At 38.3% G+C, this 19358-nt stretch overlaps 1 protein-coding gene across 9 annotated transcripts in view; it reads right to left on the bottom strand.

The window, feature by feature from the left end:
- Positions 1-1427: 1427 nt before the first annotated feature.
- The window catches only part of TTC3 (tetratricopeptide repeat domain 3), a 68898-nt gene continuing 50967 nt past the window's right edge, over positions 1428-19358 (bottom strand). For 5 of the 9 annotated variants that reach the window (XM_037376503.1, XM_037376500.1, XM_037376501.1 and 2 more), the window contains 17 exons: positions 18981-19037; positions 17657-17733; positions 16763-16915; positions 15535-16444; positions 13566-13631; positions 12746-12895; positions 11375-11514; positions 9853-9921; positions 9046-9142; positions 7985-8085; positions 7221-7314; positions 6518-6616; positions 4079-4500; positions 3494-3614; positions 3114-3341; positions 2827-2916; positions 1428-2191 (listed from right to left, as the gene is read on the bottom strand). In XM_037376503.1, the coding sequence (XP_037232400.1) occupies positions 2081-2191; positions 2827-2916; positions 3114-3341; positions 3494-3614; positions 4079-4500; positions 6518-6616; positions 7221-7314; positions 7985-8085; positions 9046-9142; positions 9853-9921; positions 11375-11514; positions 12746-12895; positions 13566-13631; positions 15535-16444; positions 16763-16915; positions 17657-17733; positions 18981-19037 (2985 nt within the window). In that variant the 3' untranslated portion in view covers positions 1428-2080. Of the gene's footprint in view, positions 2192-2826; positions 2917-3113; positions 3342-3493; positions 3615-4078; positions 4501-6517; positions 6617-7220; positions 7315-7984; positions 8086-9045; positions 9143-9852; positions 9922-10733; positions 10906-11374; positions 11515-12745; positions 12896-13565; positions 13632-15534; positions 16445-16762; positions 16916-17656; positions 17734-18980; positions 19038-19358 lie in introns of those variants that run through there. The other 4 variants (XM_037376502.1, XR_005102505.1, XR_005102506.1 and 1 more) reach the window with 4 other exon arrangements.

Genomic DNA, 19358 nt, shown 5'->3' with positions numbered 1-19358 from the left:
GGGGACTGTGGCTGAGTCTGTGCCGCAGCAGGTACACCCCTGGAGAGGCTGTGGCTCGTAGCCGAGGCTCCACGTGGAGCAGGTACAGCCCTAAGGGACTGCAGTCCGTGGGTAAGTCCAAGCCGGAGCAGGGGCAAGGGGAGGAGTTCACTGCAATGTTAAACACTACAGGGTGGTCCAAAGGGTCCAGGGGTGGAGACTGTAATGGATGTACCTTTAAATTGTCGTAAGCCATGATTTGAGTTTCATGTTACAGGCATGGCTAGAGCAGGAACCACCAGAACCACTGGAGGACAAGCCTTACATGCAGCAGTGCAAGTGCAGCGGTGACCCAACCTGAGCTGGCTTTGAATCACCCCGTGCAGCACACGACCTCTCCTCTCCTGAGTGACCACCATGAGAGATCGTGTTCATGGACTCAGTGAACTCAGTGGACATTTTACAGACATCTTTGCAGAGGTGGCGCATAGACTAGGGGGATGATGCCCGTGCATTATATCAAAGGATGTGAAGGGTGATGGTGGTTAACGAGGTTGTATCGGAAAGTGGGGCATGATGTAAATGGTATGGAGTAAGGGGTGGATACTGCCCTGGTTTCAGCTGGGATAGAGTTAATTTTCTTAGCAGCTAGTACAGTGCTGTGTTTTGGATCTGGTGTGAGAACAATGGCGATAAAAACATCAGTGTCCTAGTTGTTACTGGGTGATGTTTATCCAGGACTTCTCAGTTACCTGGGCCCTGCCAGCCAGAGGGCAGCCAGGGCAGGTGACCCCAACTAGCCAAAGGGACATTCCATGCCATATGGCATCACGCTGAGTATATAAGCTGGGGGAAGAGGAAGGAAAGGGGGGGACATTCGGCATTATGGCATTTGTCTTCCCAAGTACCCGTTAGGTGTGATGGAGCCCGGCTTCCCTGGGGATGGCCGAGCACCTGCCTGCCCATGGGAAGCGGTGAATGAATTCCTTGCCTTGCTTTGCTTGTGTGCACAGCTTTTGCTTCACCTATTAGATTGCTCTTATCTCAGCTGCTGAGTTTTACATTCCTTTCCGATCCTCCTTCCCATCCCTCTGGGTGAGGGGGGTGAGCGAGCAGCTGCGTGGTGCTGGGTTGCTGGCTGGGGGTAAACCACGACAGCGGAGGATGCTCTGTCCAGTGTGGTGTGTGGGGGACTGCTCTGCCCCTGGTTGGCAGGTCAAGGATGATACCTCTGCGCTGGGGCAGTGTCCTGAGTCCTGACTTAGGCTGCTTCTGTGAAACGCTTAGAAGGTGATACGTGTGCATCATCCACCCCAAGAACATAATTGGAAGCTGAAAAGGATGCTGTCAGTGAACATTCACGCACAGAATACAGATGCAGTGGTGCTCAATCAAAAATAAAAATCCTGTAAGTCTGATTTAAGCAAATCTGCTCTGGAACAATGGGGGAAATTCAAACCCTATTTTGGGATTAAAGAATCAAGCCACAGTATTCCAACTCAAATGATACACAAACAGAAAGAATCACATGAATACTTAAAATTTCTTACTTCAAATATTACTGAAAGTCACTATTTAAACAATTTGAATGATTAGCTATGGATTTATGCAGAGAAAGGAACTGCAATTATATAAGCTGCATTCATAATGATGACAAGCCCAATTTGAATCCTGCAGTTAAACTGTAATTGTTTATGCCAGAGGAAGGTAATGTCTCGGCTCTTCCAAATTCTGCTACTGTGTCATTAAGGTCACCTACTTGTTTGATGTTAGAATATTTTTCTTTTCAGTGCAGTGTAAACACTGAAGGAAGGCCCCCTCATGACAGGAATTACGCACCATCCTTTGAGAAAAGTAGGTAGTAACCAGGGAAAGTGCTGGATCTTGGGGTACGCCAGCTTGATTCTGCAGGCGCCGTGGTGGTAGCAGTGTCTTGCAGCTTTAATGCCAATTGTTACATACTGAATCAGTCTGAGGTCTACTACTGTTTTCAATAAAACCAGGGTTCTCTCTCTTTCTAGGCATCATGTTTCCATTCTTTGTCACGGTGGTTGTTCTGCAGCCACTTTGCATCTTACAACGTGTTCAAATAAAACAAGGTCTAGGTATATTTGTTCCGTGCAGGAAGCTCAGGAAAATCTTCAGGTAACAAAGCATGGATGCGGCAGATGGGGCAGGTACTGGAATGTTGCTTAAGCCACGTTCTAATGCACTGCAAGAATAGGAAGATGTTGAGGAACCAAGGTCTGGTATAAAGAGTTCAGCCTAAGTCTGCTAGTAATCGTCACTATCGGGTAAGCAGTTTTCTGTGTTCTGTTACTGAAATCTGCAGTTAGAAAACTCCAATTCTGACACTGTGCTGATCAATTTACATTTGCATCTATTCTGCAACAACAAATCAGCAGTAAACAAATAAGGTAACAGGAAGTGGTCATGGACAGAAACATCACGTTACGCTAACATAATCCTGACTTTCTTACTACATGAAATTGATGCAGCTGCTGTCAGGTGGCAAATGCAGGGTTTATAGTGTGACAGCCCATTCTGTAAGTATGCTGCAAACACGTGCAACTCTACTACCAAATGTGTTCTCTGAAGAATCAGCTTAAAATCACTCTGATGAATTACCATTTCACTTAAAAATCTAGAGCTGGAAGCTTTCTGACGCAGCAAGACTGTATGTATGGTGAGTCTTGGTGTGCGAAGTATGTAAAAGAAAACAGCGCGCTGTTCTTTAAGCACAGAAGGGTAAGGGGGGGAGGGTTGCTTCTAGAGAGTGGAGCAACGGCGTAACTGAATGGGGTTCATCAACATTTGCATCTAAGTGATAAGAACAAAAGTCCTTACTTCTCTGTGAAAACGATGCCCACATTCTAGTTCACACATATCTCGGCTTAGCTCATCATGACATATTGTGCAAGGATCATCACTGGAGGCCTATACATAAAACATTAAGTTACTTGAAAGCTAATTCTAATAAGTTAATGGTGTTACTAATTTTAAACAAGTCTATTTAAGCTTTTGTACACAAAACTAACAAGTCAATTATGTTTTCCAGCAATACTTTGATTATTTCATTTTGTGTAGGAGGTACCCAGCAATCGCATCACATTCACCGATGAAACGATACTTACTGTATAGTCTAGTTTTTTCCATTTAGATTTAGGTGTGGCTCCAACATTTCCCCAGGGCTGGAGATTTGGCTGAGATGGATTTTTACTCAAGGCTTTTTTCTGCGCAGGTTGTGCCTTGGCTGGGCTGGAAACATTTTCTTCTGCAGGTACTTCCTGACTCAGAGTTCCAGCCCGTGCTGGTGAAGCAGAGGATGCTGAATTCACGTGTCTCCCTGTGCAAGCTGGTGCCTAGACAGGTATTGGAAAAGAGTCTGGAGCAAGTTCGTATTTTGGAGCTTGACAACAAAGGAAAGTTCACATTCTTTTCTGGACTGTACTGCCCTGTTCCCCCTGTCAGAGACACACAGTAGAAAAGGCAGCAACTACAGACACCACGGTACCTTATTTTGCTGATCCAGAATGAGTTCTGTGACTCTGCTTAGAATTTCATCGGAACTCAAGCCTGACAATGTATTCCCATTTATTTTCTGTACATCTTTTATGAAGCTGATCAAGTCTGACCTGAAGGGACAAAAAACCAAAAGAGGCAATTACTGATCGGCAATGCTACGGCTGTTACCAGCACAGTCGCGGTATTAGAGAACGCTGTAGTTGCCGTGTTTGATTCCCAGCAGTAGAGCCTTTCAAAGAGACCAGCTTCTCAGGTGAACTGTAGCAAGAACTGGCTTCCAGTATGTCTCAATAACTAGGATCTACCTTAATCATAAAAAACCCCAAACAAGAAAGTAAAAATACTTCTATTTGTTAGTGGTTCTAATTGGGGGAAAAAAGCCCAGAACACATAAGCCAGCACCACAGGTCTGTTCCCCTAAGGAATGTCTCACGCACAGGAGGGGAACAACAAATATTAATGTTCTTGTGAAATAGAAGCCATTGACTAAGAAATCAACTATTTCTGTATTTTATCACTGGATGTTCAGAACTTCTGTTACTCAACATAACATCGCACTCATAAAAACAAATACCTGCTGTAGTTTGGGAATATACTCTGTAGGTGCGCAATAATATTTTCAATTGCTTTTGGAAGCGTTTTGTTGTTTGGAAGTCCAGAAGGCCTCAGTTGTCTAGCTGAGTCATCTTGGTGGTTCTGATTTGGCTGGACATTTTGAATATTACTTCCAGAAATCCCCAATGGGCAAGGTGCCAAAACTTTATCACAATATAATCCTTCCAGAGGTTTGGAGTGTGTTGTCACCGATCCACCACTTGCAGAACAAGCCTTAGACTTTGCGTATGCTGGCTTAACTCTGGGCTGTGTACTGCATGAAGCATGTGCTGGGCTTTGATCTTTAGAACTTGAAAATGCAGGAAGCAAATTAGGAGATGCAGATGCAGAGGAATACATGGCAATGGCTGGATCACTGACTGAAGGTCTGCCTTGCTTTACCTAGGAAATAAACAGATATCACAAGAAAAGCACTGATTAAGTTGAGCAGAACTCTTGAGCGTTTGCAGCATGAACTATGACACATCTGGTCATGCTAAGAAACTGGAAGGTCACATCAGTTTATCTTAACTCGCCTTACCTGGGTAAAAATAACTGCAAAAAGGAGCTCTTTTAATAGGTACTACATGTAGACAACCTTTCTGAAACAGGATTAAACAGGAGAGCACACATGCAAACTGTTCCTTTAACATATTCTGGCTTTGCTAAAGAACGCACGGTTGTTGGACAGCTGTGAGTTGTACAGAAGCATAGCTTGAAGTAAGTGCCATCAATTTGAAAACACAAAATTCACTGCTTTTAATAGATTATATAATCTCTATATAATCCATTGTAATTTTTTTTTTCCAACAGAAACACAAGTCAGCTATAGTCATCATCTTGAAAAACTTGGGAGCTGACACGATCCAGGAAGACTTCTTTTTGCACTGACGGCTCGCTTCCATAAATGGAAAGAACTCCCTAAAACAAGTTCAGTTGTTTGACCCCATGACTGCTATTTGTTTCAGAACTTGACTGCTCTAGGAAGGTGGCTTTCAAACACACAGAACTAAAATTATACATTTCTTCATAGTCAAACCTGCTGGTTCTTTTTCTGTGTTCTTTAGTTTACCACCTTTCTGAAGTAATATTTTACCTTCTCAGTAAAGGTGTTTAATTAATTAATGGAATTAATTAAAACAGGGAGAAAAGGGGTTTCATCAAGTCTTTTTCATTTGGATTCTGTATTTGCCTATTAAAAGTCCTCTTGCAACTGAAAGCTCTCTTCTTAAAGGTTACTCTTGTATTACTGCAGTAAAAATAGATGCTAAATGCAGAACAAGGGGCTCAGAAGTTGCTCTTTCCCATCCTGTAAATTGATGGTAACCTAAGGATGGTAACCAAGTTATCTACATAGTCTTGAGTTTTGTGCCAGCAAGTAGAAAGGAGATGCCTTGAAATAAGTGAGGAAGAAAAGGTATGCAGGAGAGCATTAAGTGTAACTATACAGCAGAACCTTGAATCTAAATTATACCAAAAACAAACAAAAGAAAACTCCATGACTTTCTAAAATGTATTCTTTACAGAAAATTGTGCGGCATCTTCAGTAAATTCAGGGATTTCATACATGCATGCACTACGACTGCATTTTACTTACTCAATTATCTCCCTTATTTTGAGAAATGACCAAACCCTTTTTTCCTTAATCCAAACTGTCCCAGGTCCAGTGGTGTCTGAATGCTAATGGTCTTCAGGACTGGGCATCACCTCTATGCCCTGGTTTTCATTTTACCATCAGTGAATGGCACCATGTAGGCTGTTTGCACCGCTGCTGCGGCTAGCTTGGCTGCAAGCATTTTATCACTCTCACTCGTCTCCCCACCACCATGCCAATCAATAGTTCAAGGTGTGCTGACTGAAGCCGACTTCATCCTTGCATCAGGAACAATCGCAGGGTTCGGAAGTAATGATGTGACTTGAGCAAAGTGTTTGTGGAACTGTTGGCTCGCAAGAAAATATTTTTGAATAGTATTTATCTGGGATGCGGTCCCATTCAGATGCATTTCTATAAATGTCTATACTCCATCTAGTTCATAACAGGTATGGCTGGAAGTTTATTTGGGTATTTGTAATCAGTTACACATGTTGGTGGAACGGAGCCTTGTCCCTGTGCATTTTAGTGCTACAGGAAAGTCACTATATGCAAAAACATTAGTCCCAATTCAGACAGATCATGAAGCGTTTTAAAAAGTTAACTTTGAACAGCTTAAGCCTCTCAAAGGACTTGAGAATGTGCTTCTCACTGGACATTTTCATGCTCATCTGCAATCACTTTTTCCTTTTGAATATTACCTGGATGTATGCAGAGACATTACTTTGTATTCCAGCCTATATATTCAGGTGTCCTGTAACGAAGAGCCGTGCCAATGCAATCTTAACGAGCTTTTTAGCAAACTGCTATGAAATGTAAGATACATACTAGGATGCTGGGAGGAGAGGGAAGATTCAGAGTTTCCATTTTAGTGAGGCAGTTCCGTACACCATTTTTCACCGCCTGAATTTTTTCTTCATACTCGGTCTGCACAAGGAAAACAAATTATCCTATACATCAGCATTAACTAAAGCTTGCTCTTTATGTAAAATGGCATTAACACAACTACTTTTTTGCAAAATGCCAAAGATACCAGGCCTTTCAAATGGAGACGTAAGGCTACCATTTGCTACAGCAACAAATCTGTATTTAAGTACTTGCACTGGTGCTTGAAAGGGTTTGCGAAACCCTTTCTAGTTCTTAAAACTCGGCCTAGACATTTTAGGTCTTAACTTTGCAGACTGTCTTCTGTTGTTTTTAAAGATGTTGCATGGATTCCTAAAGTTCCAAAAAATACAATAGAACCAAGGGACCAGACTTGTTAACATGGGATCCAACTTTGAAGCCAGTGTTTAAAGGACAGATTTTTGCCTTTATAAAATTGAAGATACTCATTGTAACTTAACTATACCTAAATAATATAGACTTAAAATGGTATCTATCTTTTCAAATTAAAAAAAGCACAGTTCAGTACTTGGAGGACAAGCTACTTGTGTTTTAAAAAAAGGAATGCAAAATTATTTAAGGTATATATTTAAGTTTTAATTTCCAAAATTCAACTTAAAGCTCGTTAAGAGAAATTAAGGCTTACCTCCACTTTTTCCAGTTGTTTCTTTACATTTGAAATAAACACTTCCCAGGAATCAATCTGTGACTTCAGTTGAGGTGCTGCTGAAGCTGAGCTGCTGAAGTATTCAAGATTTTCAGTTAAACTCCAACATTCCCATTCCTGTTATTTTTGTTTAGGATCAATGGGTTTAGACAAAAATTCCTTCCCCTACCAACTAAATCACAGTTAAAGACTTCAAGCAATTTTAAGTTAAAAATCACTTAAATAACTGGTACTTAGATCCCATCTAACCTTAAGATGTGGACTCCTCAAATGTAAATTAGTATTTTGCAGCAACATAAGGACAGGGAAAGAATGTGGCATAAATTTTATAAAAGGTAACATCAAGGGCTAAATTCCTTCCTTGTAAGGAAGGAAACAACGTTGCATGCCCAGCGGTTTTGTTTGCACTGTTTTCTATTTACATTGCAGCCCTTTCCCAGTAATACTGTACAGGAATAACTGGAATGTTCCCAGCAGCCTGATCTTTCCCAGCTAAGAAAGAGTAAGACAAGAAGCTTGCTCCTGCTCTAATTATCACACATCTTGGTAATTTAAAGGTGAGAAAGAGATTCAGCTTTAGGAAAGCTGTATTTAACTATTACATTTCTTATGCATCTTTCGGTCTAGCATGGCTTTGTGAGCAAAGCTGACTTGTCGAGTTAAATAATCATGATTAAACTTTCAGTAGTTATTTGTATTTAGCGACTAGTAGCACTGAAATTTCTGATGTAAACTCTCCATACCTGCTCAGTGACTTCAACAGCTTGAGGTTTGTTTCTGCAGTGGCAGCTATGCCATTTAGCTTACATACTTCTGTTTCCTTCCAGGTTTTGAGTACTGATATCTGCAACAAAACATAACTGTGTAAAGAATAAAAAAAGTGCAGTAAAAGCACTGCTGTAGCACAAGGAATAAAACCTCAAAATAGATTTTAGTAAGCATCTGAAACAATAGTTTGATAATACAAAGTACAACACACACACATAGTTCCTACAGTGAGGAATTTCAAGTGGAATAACAAGCCCTGGCAGGCCTGCAGGAGAATAAAAAAAAAATTCACTTCAACTGATATTAGAAAGCTTCCATGAGTGTTCCATTTGCAACTTAAGCTATTTATCTATATAAAAATATATGTATACACACACACTTAAAGTGATTAAGGCAGCCTTTTAAATACTGCATGGTTGAAGACTACTGCAGACCAACAATTTTAATCTCCTACTGCAGGCGAGACAGCCTTGAACCCTTTCTTAAGAAGAGACACTTGTTCATTATATTCAAAGCATTTCCAGTATAAAACATGCTGGTTTAGAAAAAAACTCTTGCTACTTATCAGTACTCTCCTCCTTCCAGTGAAACACACAAGCTGGCTGTTGCATTAATTCCACCGGGTAAAGAAGTAGCTTTATATTCATTAACCATGACTTTTAACAAGGAATTTTTTGTATACCTGTGGTTAATTCTTAATAATGGAATGTATTTGTAACAAGAATAAGTAAGAAACTCAATTACTAGTTGACTATTACTTGGGGCAATACTATATGCCCCAAATTCTGTGCACTTCTAATGCTGGTCAATAATAGTAATAATAATAATAATTTGCCTTGATGATCCACAAAGTTTTATAGGATAACATCAGGAACAGCACTTGTTAATATTTAATTAACACTTTTGATACACACTTAGGAAAAGTTTTAGATACTATTTGAAAAGTAAACTGTTAGATTTCACGACCTTCCCCACCTACTATCAGTGCAAATGAACCAAGCTCTAGGAAAAGTGGTTTAAGATGTTTTGTTTGTACCTCTGCTTTAACAGCTCTTGCCACACACTCTTGGCAGTCGTCTTGACTCTTTTTTATACGCTCTTCTAATTTTACTTTTTCATTAGCAAGTTTATTACTGTGAAATAAAAAGAAGTTAAATATTGTAGTAACACTAAGAACAGAGTAGCATTTAAAATTTACGGCATTTTACAAGTTTTCTACAGCTATTCTCTTTTCCCTGGAACCACCCATCTGCATTTACATTGTGCAGCTTGTGCCTTCAGGTATAGATTGCATCACGCTCATGCAGCCATACTGCTGGCTCCACAGACAGCACCTTGGAATTTCTTAACCACATTTCACTGTACAACCTAAAAAGCTTACAGGATTTTGACTACTGAAGTCATGCAAATATTACTGTTCTGAGCCTGATCACATATATGTATCTATAAGTGAAACTGACTTTATGTTATGTGCAAATTAGTAACTTTTAAAAAATGTGTAGGTAACCTTATGTACATTAAGGACTCTTAAGCGTGTGAAGATCTAAAGCTACACAGAATAGTTCAGCGTGTCTGTACCACGCCCAACTTCTAACATGTGTTCTAAAACACAACATCATATAATCAAGGGAAAAGTACATGATTATGTTGGAAAGTCAGATTTTTATTATTCTAGGTATCTAAAAGAAAATATTTACTTATGATAACTAACTTAGAATAAAGAGATACATGTTAAAGTGCTGATTTCTTCTAAGCCTGTTTACCCAGAGTGATGCATACAACTCCAATAATGACAAGTCAGCAGAAAAATGTAAATATTCCTGAAAGGTACAAGAGTTTTTACCTGGTCTCGAGATATGTGTTTAAATATACATTATACTGCTTTTCCTTCTCATCAATGGTCTTCAAATACCTACAGTAATCAAACATTTATTAAGCTTGTTCTGAAAAATGTTCATTAGCGAACACATAACACATTATTCTATAACCACAGTGACAACTATGCAGAGGTGATAATCTGTATGTTTCATATGTTGTTTAATACCTTAAGTGCATTTAACTAATTAAGCAGTAACTAATATAAAAGTAGGCTGATGTTTTTTCAAAAGAGATGTGGCCCAAACTACTCAAACTAAATATAAAATACATATGCATATACATATACGTATATATATATAAAATACAACAGCATTCAAAGACAGAAGTCTTCTCAGGTCTGTAAACTGCGATGAAACATTAAAAATTCAGTAAGAATTGTCAAATCTGATTAGAAAAATAATTTCTAAGTCAGACAGCTTCATCAGTTATCTAAAACCTATTTTACATGTTTACCTGTCACTTGCAAAAAAATCAAAATACGAAAGCATACACGTATATATTTCAGCTTATTACTGTGATAAAACATCTAGCCCGTTACACAGCTACACAGTTACAAAGATTTCTAAAGTCTTCAGAATGTTTCAGGAAAAGCTACTGATAATACATCATCAAATAACACATTTATTTTTCAGTATGTCAGTGATGAGGTCTCATGGGTGCTTGTTGACTCTGGTAGAAGCTGAGTTGCTTCCTGCTCCCCCACAGCCAGGAGAGCTTATTGCTAGAGCAACAGCAAGGTTTGCTGCACGCAGGGTCATGCTGGGATTCATACGTGGATATTATTGATTTCAGTTCCATGGAAAGCCCTGCAGACTTCTGTTCTAAGGTGAAGGATGGGTTAAAAAAAACCCACACAAATCCACACCAAAAACCCACACACCACATTAGATACGTGGCAGTTATGTGGTTCTTGCAGTTTTACTTGAATCTGAGAAATGAGTGACAGGACTAGATAAGAAGGAAGTGTGCATCCTTGGATGACCCTCAAATAGGCTGTGTGGCAGAACAGACGAAAAACCTGTAGGGAAAACAGCTGCAGACCAGGGTTTGGTTGGGTTGATTGTACAGTAGAAGAAGGAAGAATGAAAATGGAAATGACAATTTTAAACTAATCATAATGCAGTATAGGATCGCACTGAGAAAGCAATGGTAAATCATGAAGAAGAAAATTGATAAAGGAGGGCAGATCTAAAGGATTCTGGAAAACAGGGAAAGATCTTAAATAGTGAAGGAGTAGTATTTGTTAATGAGGTTAAATAATGTCGTACGTAGATCCCACTAACAGCAGCTCTAGTCCAAGAATTGCATTTAACTCATTCCAGAATGACATGATCAGGGCAACAAGTTTGAGTTTTCACTCTGCATACATCATGGAATCAATATATACTGAAATTTACCATATTTATCAGAAATAACTGTACTTAATGCTGCTTTAAAAAAAAAAAATCAAAGGGAAAGTAATGTAAATCTGTATTTAAAATTGGCACCTGTCATTGGTATCTGCGTGCTTTTTAGCTGTGCTCCTTAGTGCTTTTAAGTTCTCTTGCTTTTCTTTTTTCTCCTGTTGCCATTTTTTCACTTGTATTTCTAAGTCTTTATGAAACCAATCCAGTTCATTCTTTGATACCTAAAAGCAGAAAATAAGAAAACAGTATTTCTGAAAATACTATTTTATTCAAATGCCAGTTAGAGCACATTACTGACACTGATGATCAAAAGGTAAGCCAGTGAAAATTACAGTAACAGAGTTTTACTGGTGCTTAATTCACTGTTAGTTCAGGTGTTTAGCGTGGGCAACATAGGCATCAATGTCTCCCCGCAGCTATCTGCATACCTCATTTACCTGGCTTCAGAATACTTGCAACCCTGTTTTGCAGTCAGCTATAAGAAGAAACCCAGTTCCACAGTGTCACATACAAATACATACTGATACCCAACTCAGAATCTAGGCACTGTTGTTTTAGTACTAACAACTGGGAAATTACAGTTCATAACACAACGTGACAGGTGCCATAACTGCATAAAAAAAAACTGAGGTAGCATCAATGCATCACTGGGAAACAGAAAAATGTATTTTTTAAAAAGTGCCTACAGTGCCCATGGACAAGTTCATCCACCCTGCATATAGACATGCTTTCAGCTCAAAACTTTCTGAGCTCACATTTTTACGAATATTCATACGAAAAAAGCAGATGTGAGACTCCGTCACCCCTTATATGGAGGTTTGCCAGGCTACTCAGGCAATGGTAAAGCTAGAACTCAGGAGCTCCCAAGCTGCAGTACCTAAGTTTACTCCAACACGTTGTAGAAAGGACAAAAATATATTAAACTGAGATTGAATGACAGGCCCCATCTTCCTAAAGATTAAAGAAAGAGCACAGGGAAAGATGGGTTTGGTTTCACCAGAATTATTTTCTTTTAAACAGAAAAATCCCTTTTCATGTAGACAAATGGGTAGCCTGGAGTTTTAACCACAGCTTTAACCATAAAATTAATCCAGTCAAAGTGATAGCAGGCTGATAGTACATTTTGTGGACTACTCCCCAGACGTTTTCAAGAAAATAAAGCCTGTTAGAAAACGCAACAAATAATGATGAAAGCTAGCCAGCAGTGCAGTGCTTTTTTGTTCTCGGGGTGAGCCAAAACTAATACCTATCCACTAGATGGAAGCAACCAACATCCTATGTGTTTAAGTGTGTTCAAAGGAAGATAACAGACAAAGATTGTGATGTTTGCCGAGTTAGACTTCACAGCAATGAGGACCACCAGTTAAGTTTCAAAAATACCATTGATTAAATTACAACCAACCTTGTGAACCACTGCAGTTTGTCCCACTGTTGCATGGATAAAAACATTACCTTAGTCTCTTCAACACTTTTCTTCAGGAGCTTTTTTAAAGCACCGATTTCCTCCAAGCTTCGGCTTTGTAACTGTTCGTATTTTTCCTGTGCTTCTTTAAGTTGTTCTTTTAATACCTGATGCTCTTTTTCCATACGTAGCACATCTCCCTGAAAATAAGTAAGTTAAAAACAATCTAGTACCTTTTGCCACAGGGCAGCAAACATTCGTGACGTCTAGAAGGAACAGCGTGCTGTCAGTTCAGATTCAAAATCTTGAGTGTGGTTGGGGTGAGGGGTTTTTCTTGGTTTGGGGGAGGTGGGTGCAGTGTTTAAGAGAAAGTTGTGTAACGGTTTCAATCCAGCTCAGGAAATGAACATTCATACTGGACAACGAATGTGGAATATGACAAGTTCAAAGGCCACATTTCCTCACTTTTATCTCCTGGTACAGACATAAGACTGACATTAACATCAGTCAGAGCTGTCTATATGTCCAAATGGAATATTTAAATCAAACCTCAATTTTTTGGAGAGAAAATATTAAATTTCCCTAAAACATACTTCAATATCTGAACAGCTACAGAAGAAAGCTACAAAACCTACTTGTTGTGGGCCTACGTGAAGTTTCCATGGAGACTATCACAGAATACAGCCCAACATGAAGGGGAGAGGACAATCCTCAAAAAAGCCAACTACACAAACACACCCTAAACAAACCAAACTAAAAAAGTATCTGTTAAAACACGTCATTTTGAGAGACCCTTTATCTTTTCACTACTGAATTTCTGGGCTTTAACCTTCTTAGTAAGAAATACAAACAAATATGCAGGTAACTTACATGTTGCATTTCAAATGGATGAAAAGGCAAAGTATTAGTGTCTCTATCAGCTACTTCACGATGTACCTAGAATACAAAGAATCATTAGTTTATTAAAAAGCTTTCCAGTTTATACATGCAACTAGCAGGTCAGCTCTGTTTTGGAGCTTTTGTACCTGACCTACAATTTTACAAATCCAACTACAATAAAAAGTAGGTCTATCCACAATGTAAAAAGAAGTTATGCAAGTGTTTCTGAAATGGACTTCAATCTATAATGAAAGCACCTTTTTGTCGTGAGCATTTACTAGTCTAATTGACCATGAGGCACCTGCATTGCGAACAGTTCTCCAAGTTTTTGAACAGCTGTGCTCTAAATGTCTGAAAACTTAAGATTTGCAAAACAGTGTCTGACAACTAAGGAGCTGTGTTTTGTGGCTCCTCCTGAACTCAAGATCTACTACGTAAGTGCCTCTACTTAGAGGGGACTAGACTCAAAGACCTTCAGAATCCCTGCTTGTTTTCTTCTAATACCTCCCCATCAAGGACTTACTGAAAGAACCGAAGTTTAAAATCTAATAATGTGACACATAAAAGATCTAGTTTATGATGTTACTGTTCCAATCAGCTATTAAAAATCATAGTCAGATAATGTTAAACGGCTTGCTCTACCACATTTTTGCAAACAGAAATGTATCTGTCGGTGACCTTTTGACCTCTGCTAATCAGAATCCACTAAATTGGAAACTGTCACTTCTTCTGTTATCTCTTTGCTGCATGTGTTCAAGAACCAAACAGAAATCCCATTTTAAAAGTCCTATCAGCCAAGTGACAGAATTCAACTGCCCAGACTGATGGGAAAGTAACTGTGAGCAACTGCTCAGGAAAGATTTAAAGTGAAGAAAAGTTCTGTACACAAAAAAAAGTTTGAAAAACAGCCATATTAACATTTTGCTAATTTAGAAAGCAGTAAAGACAGCTATTTCTCCTATAGCTATAAACAGCTACTCCTCCCTTAATGACAAGGAACAAGTGAAGATGAGGAATTCCTCCTCAGCAGTCCCTCTAGCACGTTGGATCATGTCATAAATGGATGTGTGAAACCGCCACATCCATAACTCTGAAAACCTGGCATCTTAGTGCAGTGTTTTCTGTAACAAATGCGGCTGTGACCGTTGTCTCCCTCTGTTACTCGAAATGCTTTTGCAAGTGGTGTATGTTGATCTAACTCTTGGATACCATTAAAGAGTGAACGCCTCTCTTCTGTTCAGCTGCTTGCCCTTCCCACTTTCAGGTGTTCACCAACGCTTTCTCTGCCTGTAGGACAAAACTTTCAGGTTTTTTTACTTCAGGAGGGTAAAGGAAATGTGAAGGTTTGCCCCCTGGACTCACCCTACAGCTGGGCTTCCACTGCAAGACCACAAGGGAAGCATAAGCCAACAGTTGTCAGAATGTACAAACTATCTAAAATCCTCAAGTATTGTGGAAGTTAAATCACTGAACTAATTACAGAAAGAAAAACTATGACACAGATGTTTAACCTCTAAAGCAGTTTAAACCGATGTGCACCAATTCTCTCCTTTGATCCCAAATAAGAGGATCTGCAAAGATTTCAGGCAGAATAAAATTCAGTGACCAATGCTTTTAAGAATTACAAATGCAAGACAAGAGTAGCTGTAGAAAGTGTCAGCAGCTTGAACTGCAAGTTCTAAGGAAGCTCCCAGTCTGATAAACACCTCAGTATCTTCCAACTCATTGCCTTTTGGGGGGGGAGATAAGTACTAGAGAATGCAAAATACTACTCTTAAGATCCTTTACATTTGGGTGGCTGGAAGCATTACTTGAGTATTTGTGCTTGACACTCTATACAACATTTGGCCCTTTGGGAAGTCATAAAGAAATAATTCAAAAAGGAGTTGCACTTACCAGTGCTCAACACTGTCATTTACCACTTTAAAGTTCAGATACCTGTTCCATTTTAATTTCTTACCTGAACAGCTATCATCCTTGCATGAGGATTGCTTTTCATTAGAGGTATATCTCTACTTTCATTTTCCGTCTTAATAACCTCTATACCACATTCAGCTTTATTTGTACTATTTGCAAGTGAAAAATTGCCTTCATAACATGTGTCATCCAAGTTCTCCAGCTGGCACTGAGGGTCTTCATATGTTTGTACTTCAGTTGATATAAAACTGCTGAAGATGTGTTTTCCATCTGAAATCACTGATTCATCATTATACTGATGAGCTACATGATCAGCATCAATATAACTAGGTTGCTCTGCAACTTTTGACATGAGAGGCATTTGAGAAGACACTGGCAATACTCTCTCATACTGATAACCCCAGGAAGTCTGAGGCAAAACTATACCAGTACTTCTAGTATCAAAGCACTGTAGTAAAAGGTCTGAAAATGATGACTCATTTTCTGTGGTATCAATATTTTGACTATGCAAAGAATGCACCAATTCACATGAAGTAGGAGAAGACCCGGGCAAATATTGTGTAGTCTCATAACTTGCTACTGTTAAATCAGTAGATGCTGATATATGGGGTTGCTTAGGATAAGAGAGCGGTTTGAATTCCTTAGCAGCTGGATTTAACTGTAGCTTGTTCTGGGAAGGATTTTCTTGCATATCACAGACTATATAATTTTCTTCTTCATTATCTCCAGTCTCATTTCTGTTTGTATTTTCTTTAATTAGAACTGCATGCTTTCTTAAGCCAATAAGATTATCCACCATAATGAAACGAAGGGATTTCAGAAGAAATGATTTCAGACCACCTTCATCTTCTACAATCTTTTGAGCTTCTTCAGGGAACTGTTCATATTCCCCAACTAGTAATTTATTATTAATTTCCATAGGGCCATGTTCTTCCAAGATTTGAGAGAAATATCTTCAAGAAAAACAAAAAGAGTTGTCATTATTAATAAAAGTTCTTTCACGTAAACCTAAAATAGTATTTAATACATTATATCAGAACTACTGAGCAGTGATTTGGAAGATGGTGTTCTAGCCAAGCATAAAAATCTTCTGTAATACCCTTGCTTACCCACATCTTACGAAAACCATGCAACTATTTCAAAGGATTAGTATATACCTACCTATACCAGCCCAACAGGATTCAAATTCTGGACTTAAACACAGTATGTTATAAAAATTATGAAATACTACTAAACCCTTTAATCTACTAAACAGAGAAATGTATACATACTCATATAAACTCTCACAGGTTTGATCTGGGTTATTATCGAAAAGTCTTTGATAACTGTTGCTATTTGAAATGTCACAGAGAGCTTCAAATTCCTCTAGTTGCCCCCGAAGATATTCTGGGATTACGAACGGTTCATAAGAATTTGTAAAATCTCTGTAGCATTTGGGGAAAAAAGAGAGAGAGAAGAAAGAAAGAAATAGTGCATATGTGAACAATAATTCTTGCCCCTGAAAGTAATTGTGTTTTTCACATACACTGAAAACAGCATACTGTTTGGTAACTGCATAGTGCTAAAAATATAACCCAATAGCAAACTTTTTTCTAACAAGCAGAATAAACACTATCCCCAAAACACTCGACTGCTAAACTTAACTGACCTGCTGCTTGCTAATAATAAGGACTAGCTCTTGCTGGTAGCTTCCACGTGTACAAGCAAGACCGAAACAGGGCTCAAATACAACAGTCTGACTCCTGATGAACACACAAATTCTGAGCAAACCACTACAGATTACCTCAGTTCATCATCACAACCTGCTTGATATGGTGTGGATGGCAAAGTTCAGTTGAAAGTTCAGTTGTGACTGATGGAACATGCACAAATTTATCAATTTCTTGCTATATTAAAATGGAACATAACACAAGTAAGATCTTGCTTGAAAGAACAGCTTTTGGCCTAGATGTATTGGGCTGCAGCCTGGCAACCATTTGGTTACTTCCTATATTGTTAAGAACTTTAAAATTCTAATGCCCCTTCCACCTGTCCTGGAAGCATAGAAATAATGGCTCTATACAAGCTCATATCAAACACACTTAGATGTCAACCCAGACTTGGTACTTCTAAGACACTGCCTTGGAGTTCAGGCAATAAAAGCAAGGATATATGATGGTACTTACAAAGTATTTTCTTCTATAAATATCTTATCTTCTTCTCGTGCTGCTGTACTAACTCCACTGGATAATACTAAAATAGACTAATTAAAACAGATTATTATATTTTATGTCACGGAATATTTGCAAAATGATCCAACTGTAAAAGACTGAGAAACTTTACACTGAACCTTATTCTGTAACTTTATCATGTTCAGAGCCTTGTTACGAACTACAAAACTTTTAAGTACAATTATGAGTACTAAGCCATAGCAAGAAGGTTCTTAATGTAAAATTATTAATTTCTTATTCAGAACTCATTTTGGAAAATAATTGGGATGTTCAGCCCAATCTCCCTCTTTTTTTACCAATTTCATCAAAATACTAGACGTGCCTGATTTTTCTTTGACTTTGGATTAAAAAACAAACAATGCTACAGCTTCACTTTGTTATGACTTTCATATAACTTCTTTCCACTGGGCTGCACATCAGCTGACTTTCTAGAAATCTCTACCTTTACATTTGAGAGCCTTCAAGCTTTAATAATTTTACTACAAGCAAGTCTGAATTATCTCTAGTTCCATGTTGGTTTTAATAAGGCACCTGTTAACTTATGTTCACCATTACAAATGTTTTAGTTGTCTTTTATTTTTTATCATCTAACAACTTTAGAAATACACTGACTTGTATAAATGCATCCAAGTCAGAAAAGAAAAAAAATAATCTTATGTTTACTCCTGAAATTCTAGTCAAATTATAAAAAGGTAGGGGCATGGAGGAAACAAAGACGACTATCTGAAGCTTTCAATAAAGCAAAATCTATAAAATACCAATCAAATAATAACATTTATCTGAGCAATAAATGGAACACTTGCATCTTCGGTCACTGATAGGCGCATGCTGAAGACAATTTCAGATCTACTTCATGAAGTTTAAGGACACATTTTTCTTTCTCAAAATGACTGGTAAAGTGTCCTTCTACAAATCTGGTATATGTCAGTGCAAAACAACATGGAGCTTAAAGTAATAATTACATAATGCAGTCAGTGTATTGTACTCATTTCCCCAATACGGTAAATTAAGATCAAAACATTCATTCAGAATTAATACAGTGGACAGACTGAAGGTATCGGTATCTAGTCAGAGCCAAAGTTATTAATAAATAATTTTTTTTCAAGTTTAGAACTAAACACAACTGTATTAACTGAGTCTTAACAGCATTTTTCTGCTTCAGGAAAAACTACTTCACAAGCAAGTCTCCACAAGATACTTTGGAAAACAGCCCCCACACATCTGAACACCAGCAATTCTGAAAAGCCTATTTGTAGTAAGCAGCTAAAGAGTTACCGACCCTTGAGTCTTTTGAGTTCTTCTTCCTATTTTTGTTTTTAACTTTGATACAGTTAGTCTGAAACAGAAAAAATAAAGTCACTATTTAGAATAAAATTATGATGCATTTCCAAAATCAGTAAGTGAATTTTAAAAAGTTTCATATTCAAATTCTCATTCTAGCTTGACTAGCAAGATTTACAAGGTGACGTATGCAATCTTTATCTCCACTCCATCCCCAGGTGGAAAACAGTAACAGAGCTTTGTAAGACTTTATCCATTTGGGTCCTTTTCATCATTTTCCTCTTTAAACACATAGAACATTGATTTTTAAAACTGCAATATTCTATCATTCCAGTATTTCAGATGCTTACTCATTACTTATAGCTGAAATTATGTA

This window comes from Falco rusticolus, chromosome 2, assembly GCF_015220075.1.
Source record: "Falco rusticolus isolate bFalRus1 chromosome 2, bFalRus1.pri, whole genome shotgun sequence".
NCBI lineage: Eukaryota > Metazoa > Chordata > Aves > Falconiformes > Falconidae > Falco > Falco rusticolus.
This window is presented reverse-complemented; position numbering and strand designations above follow the sequence as displayed.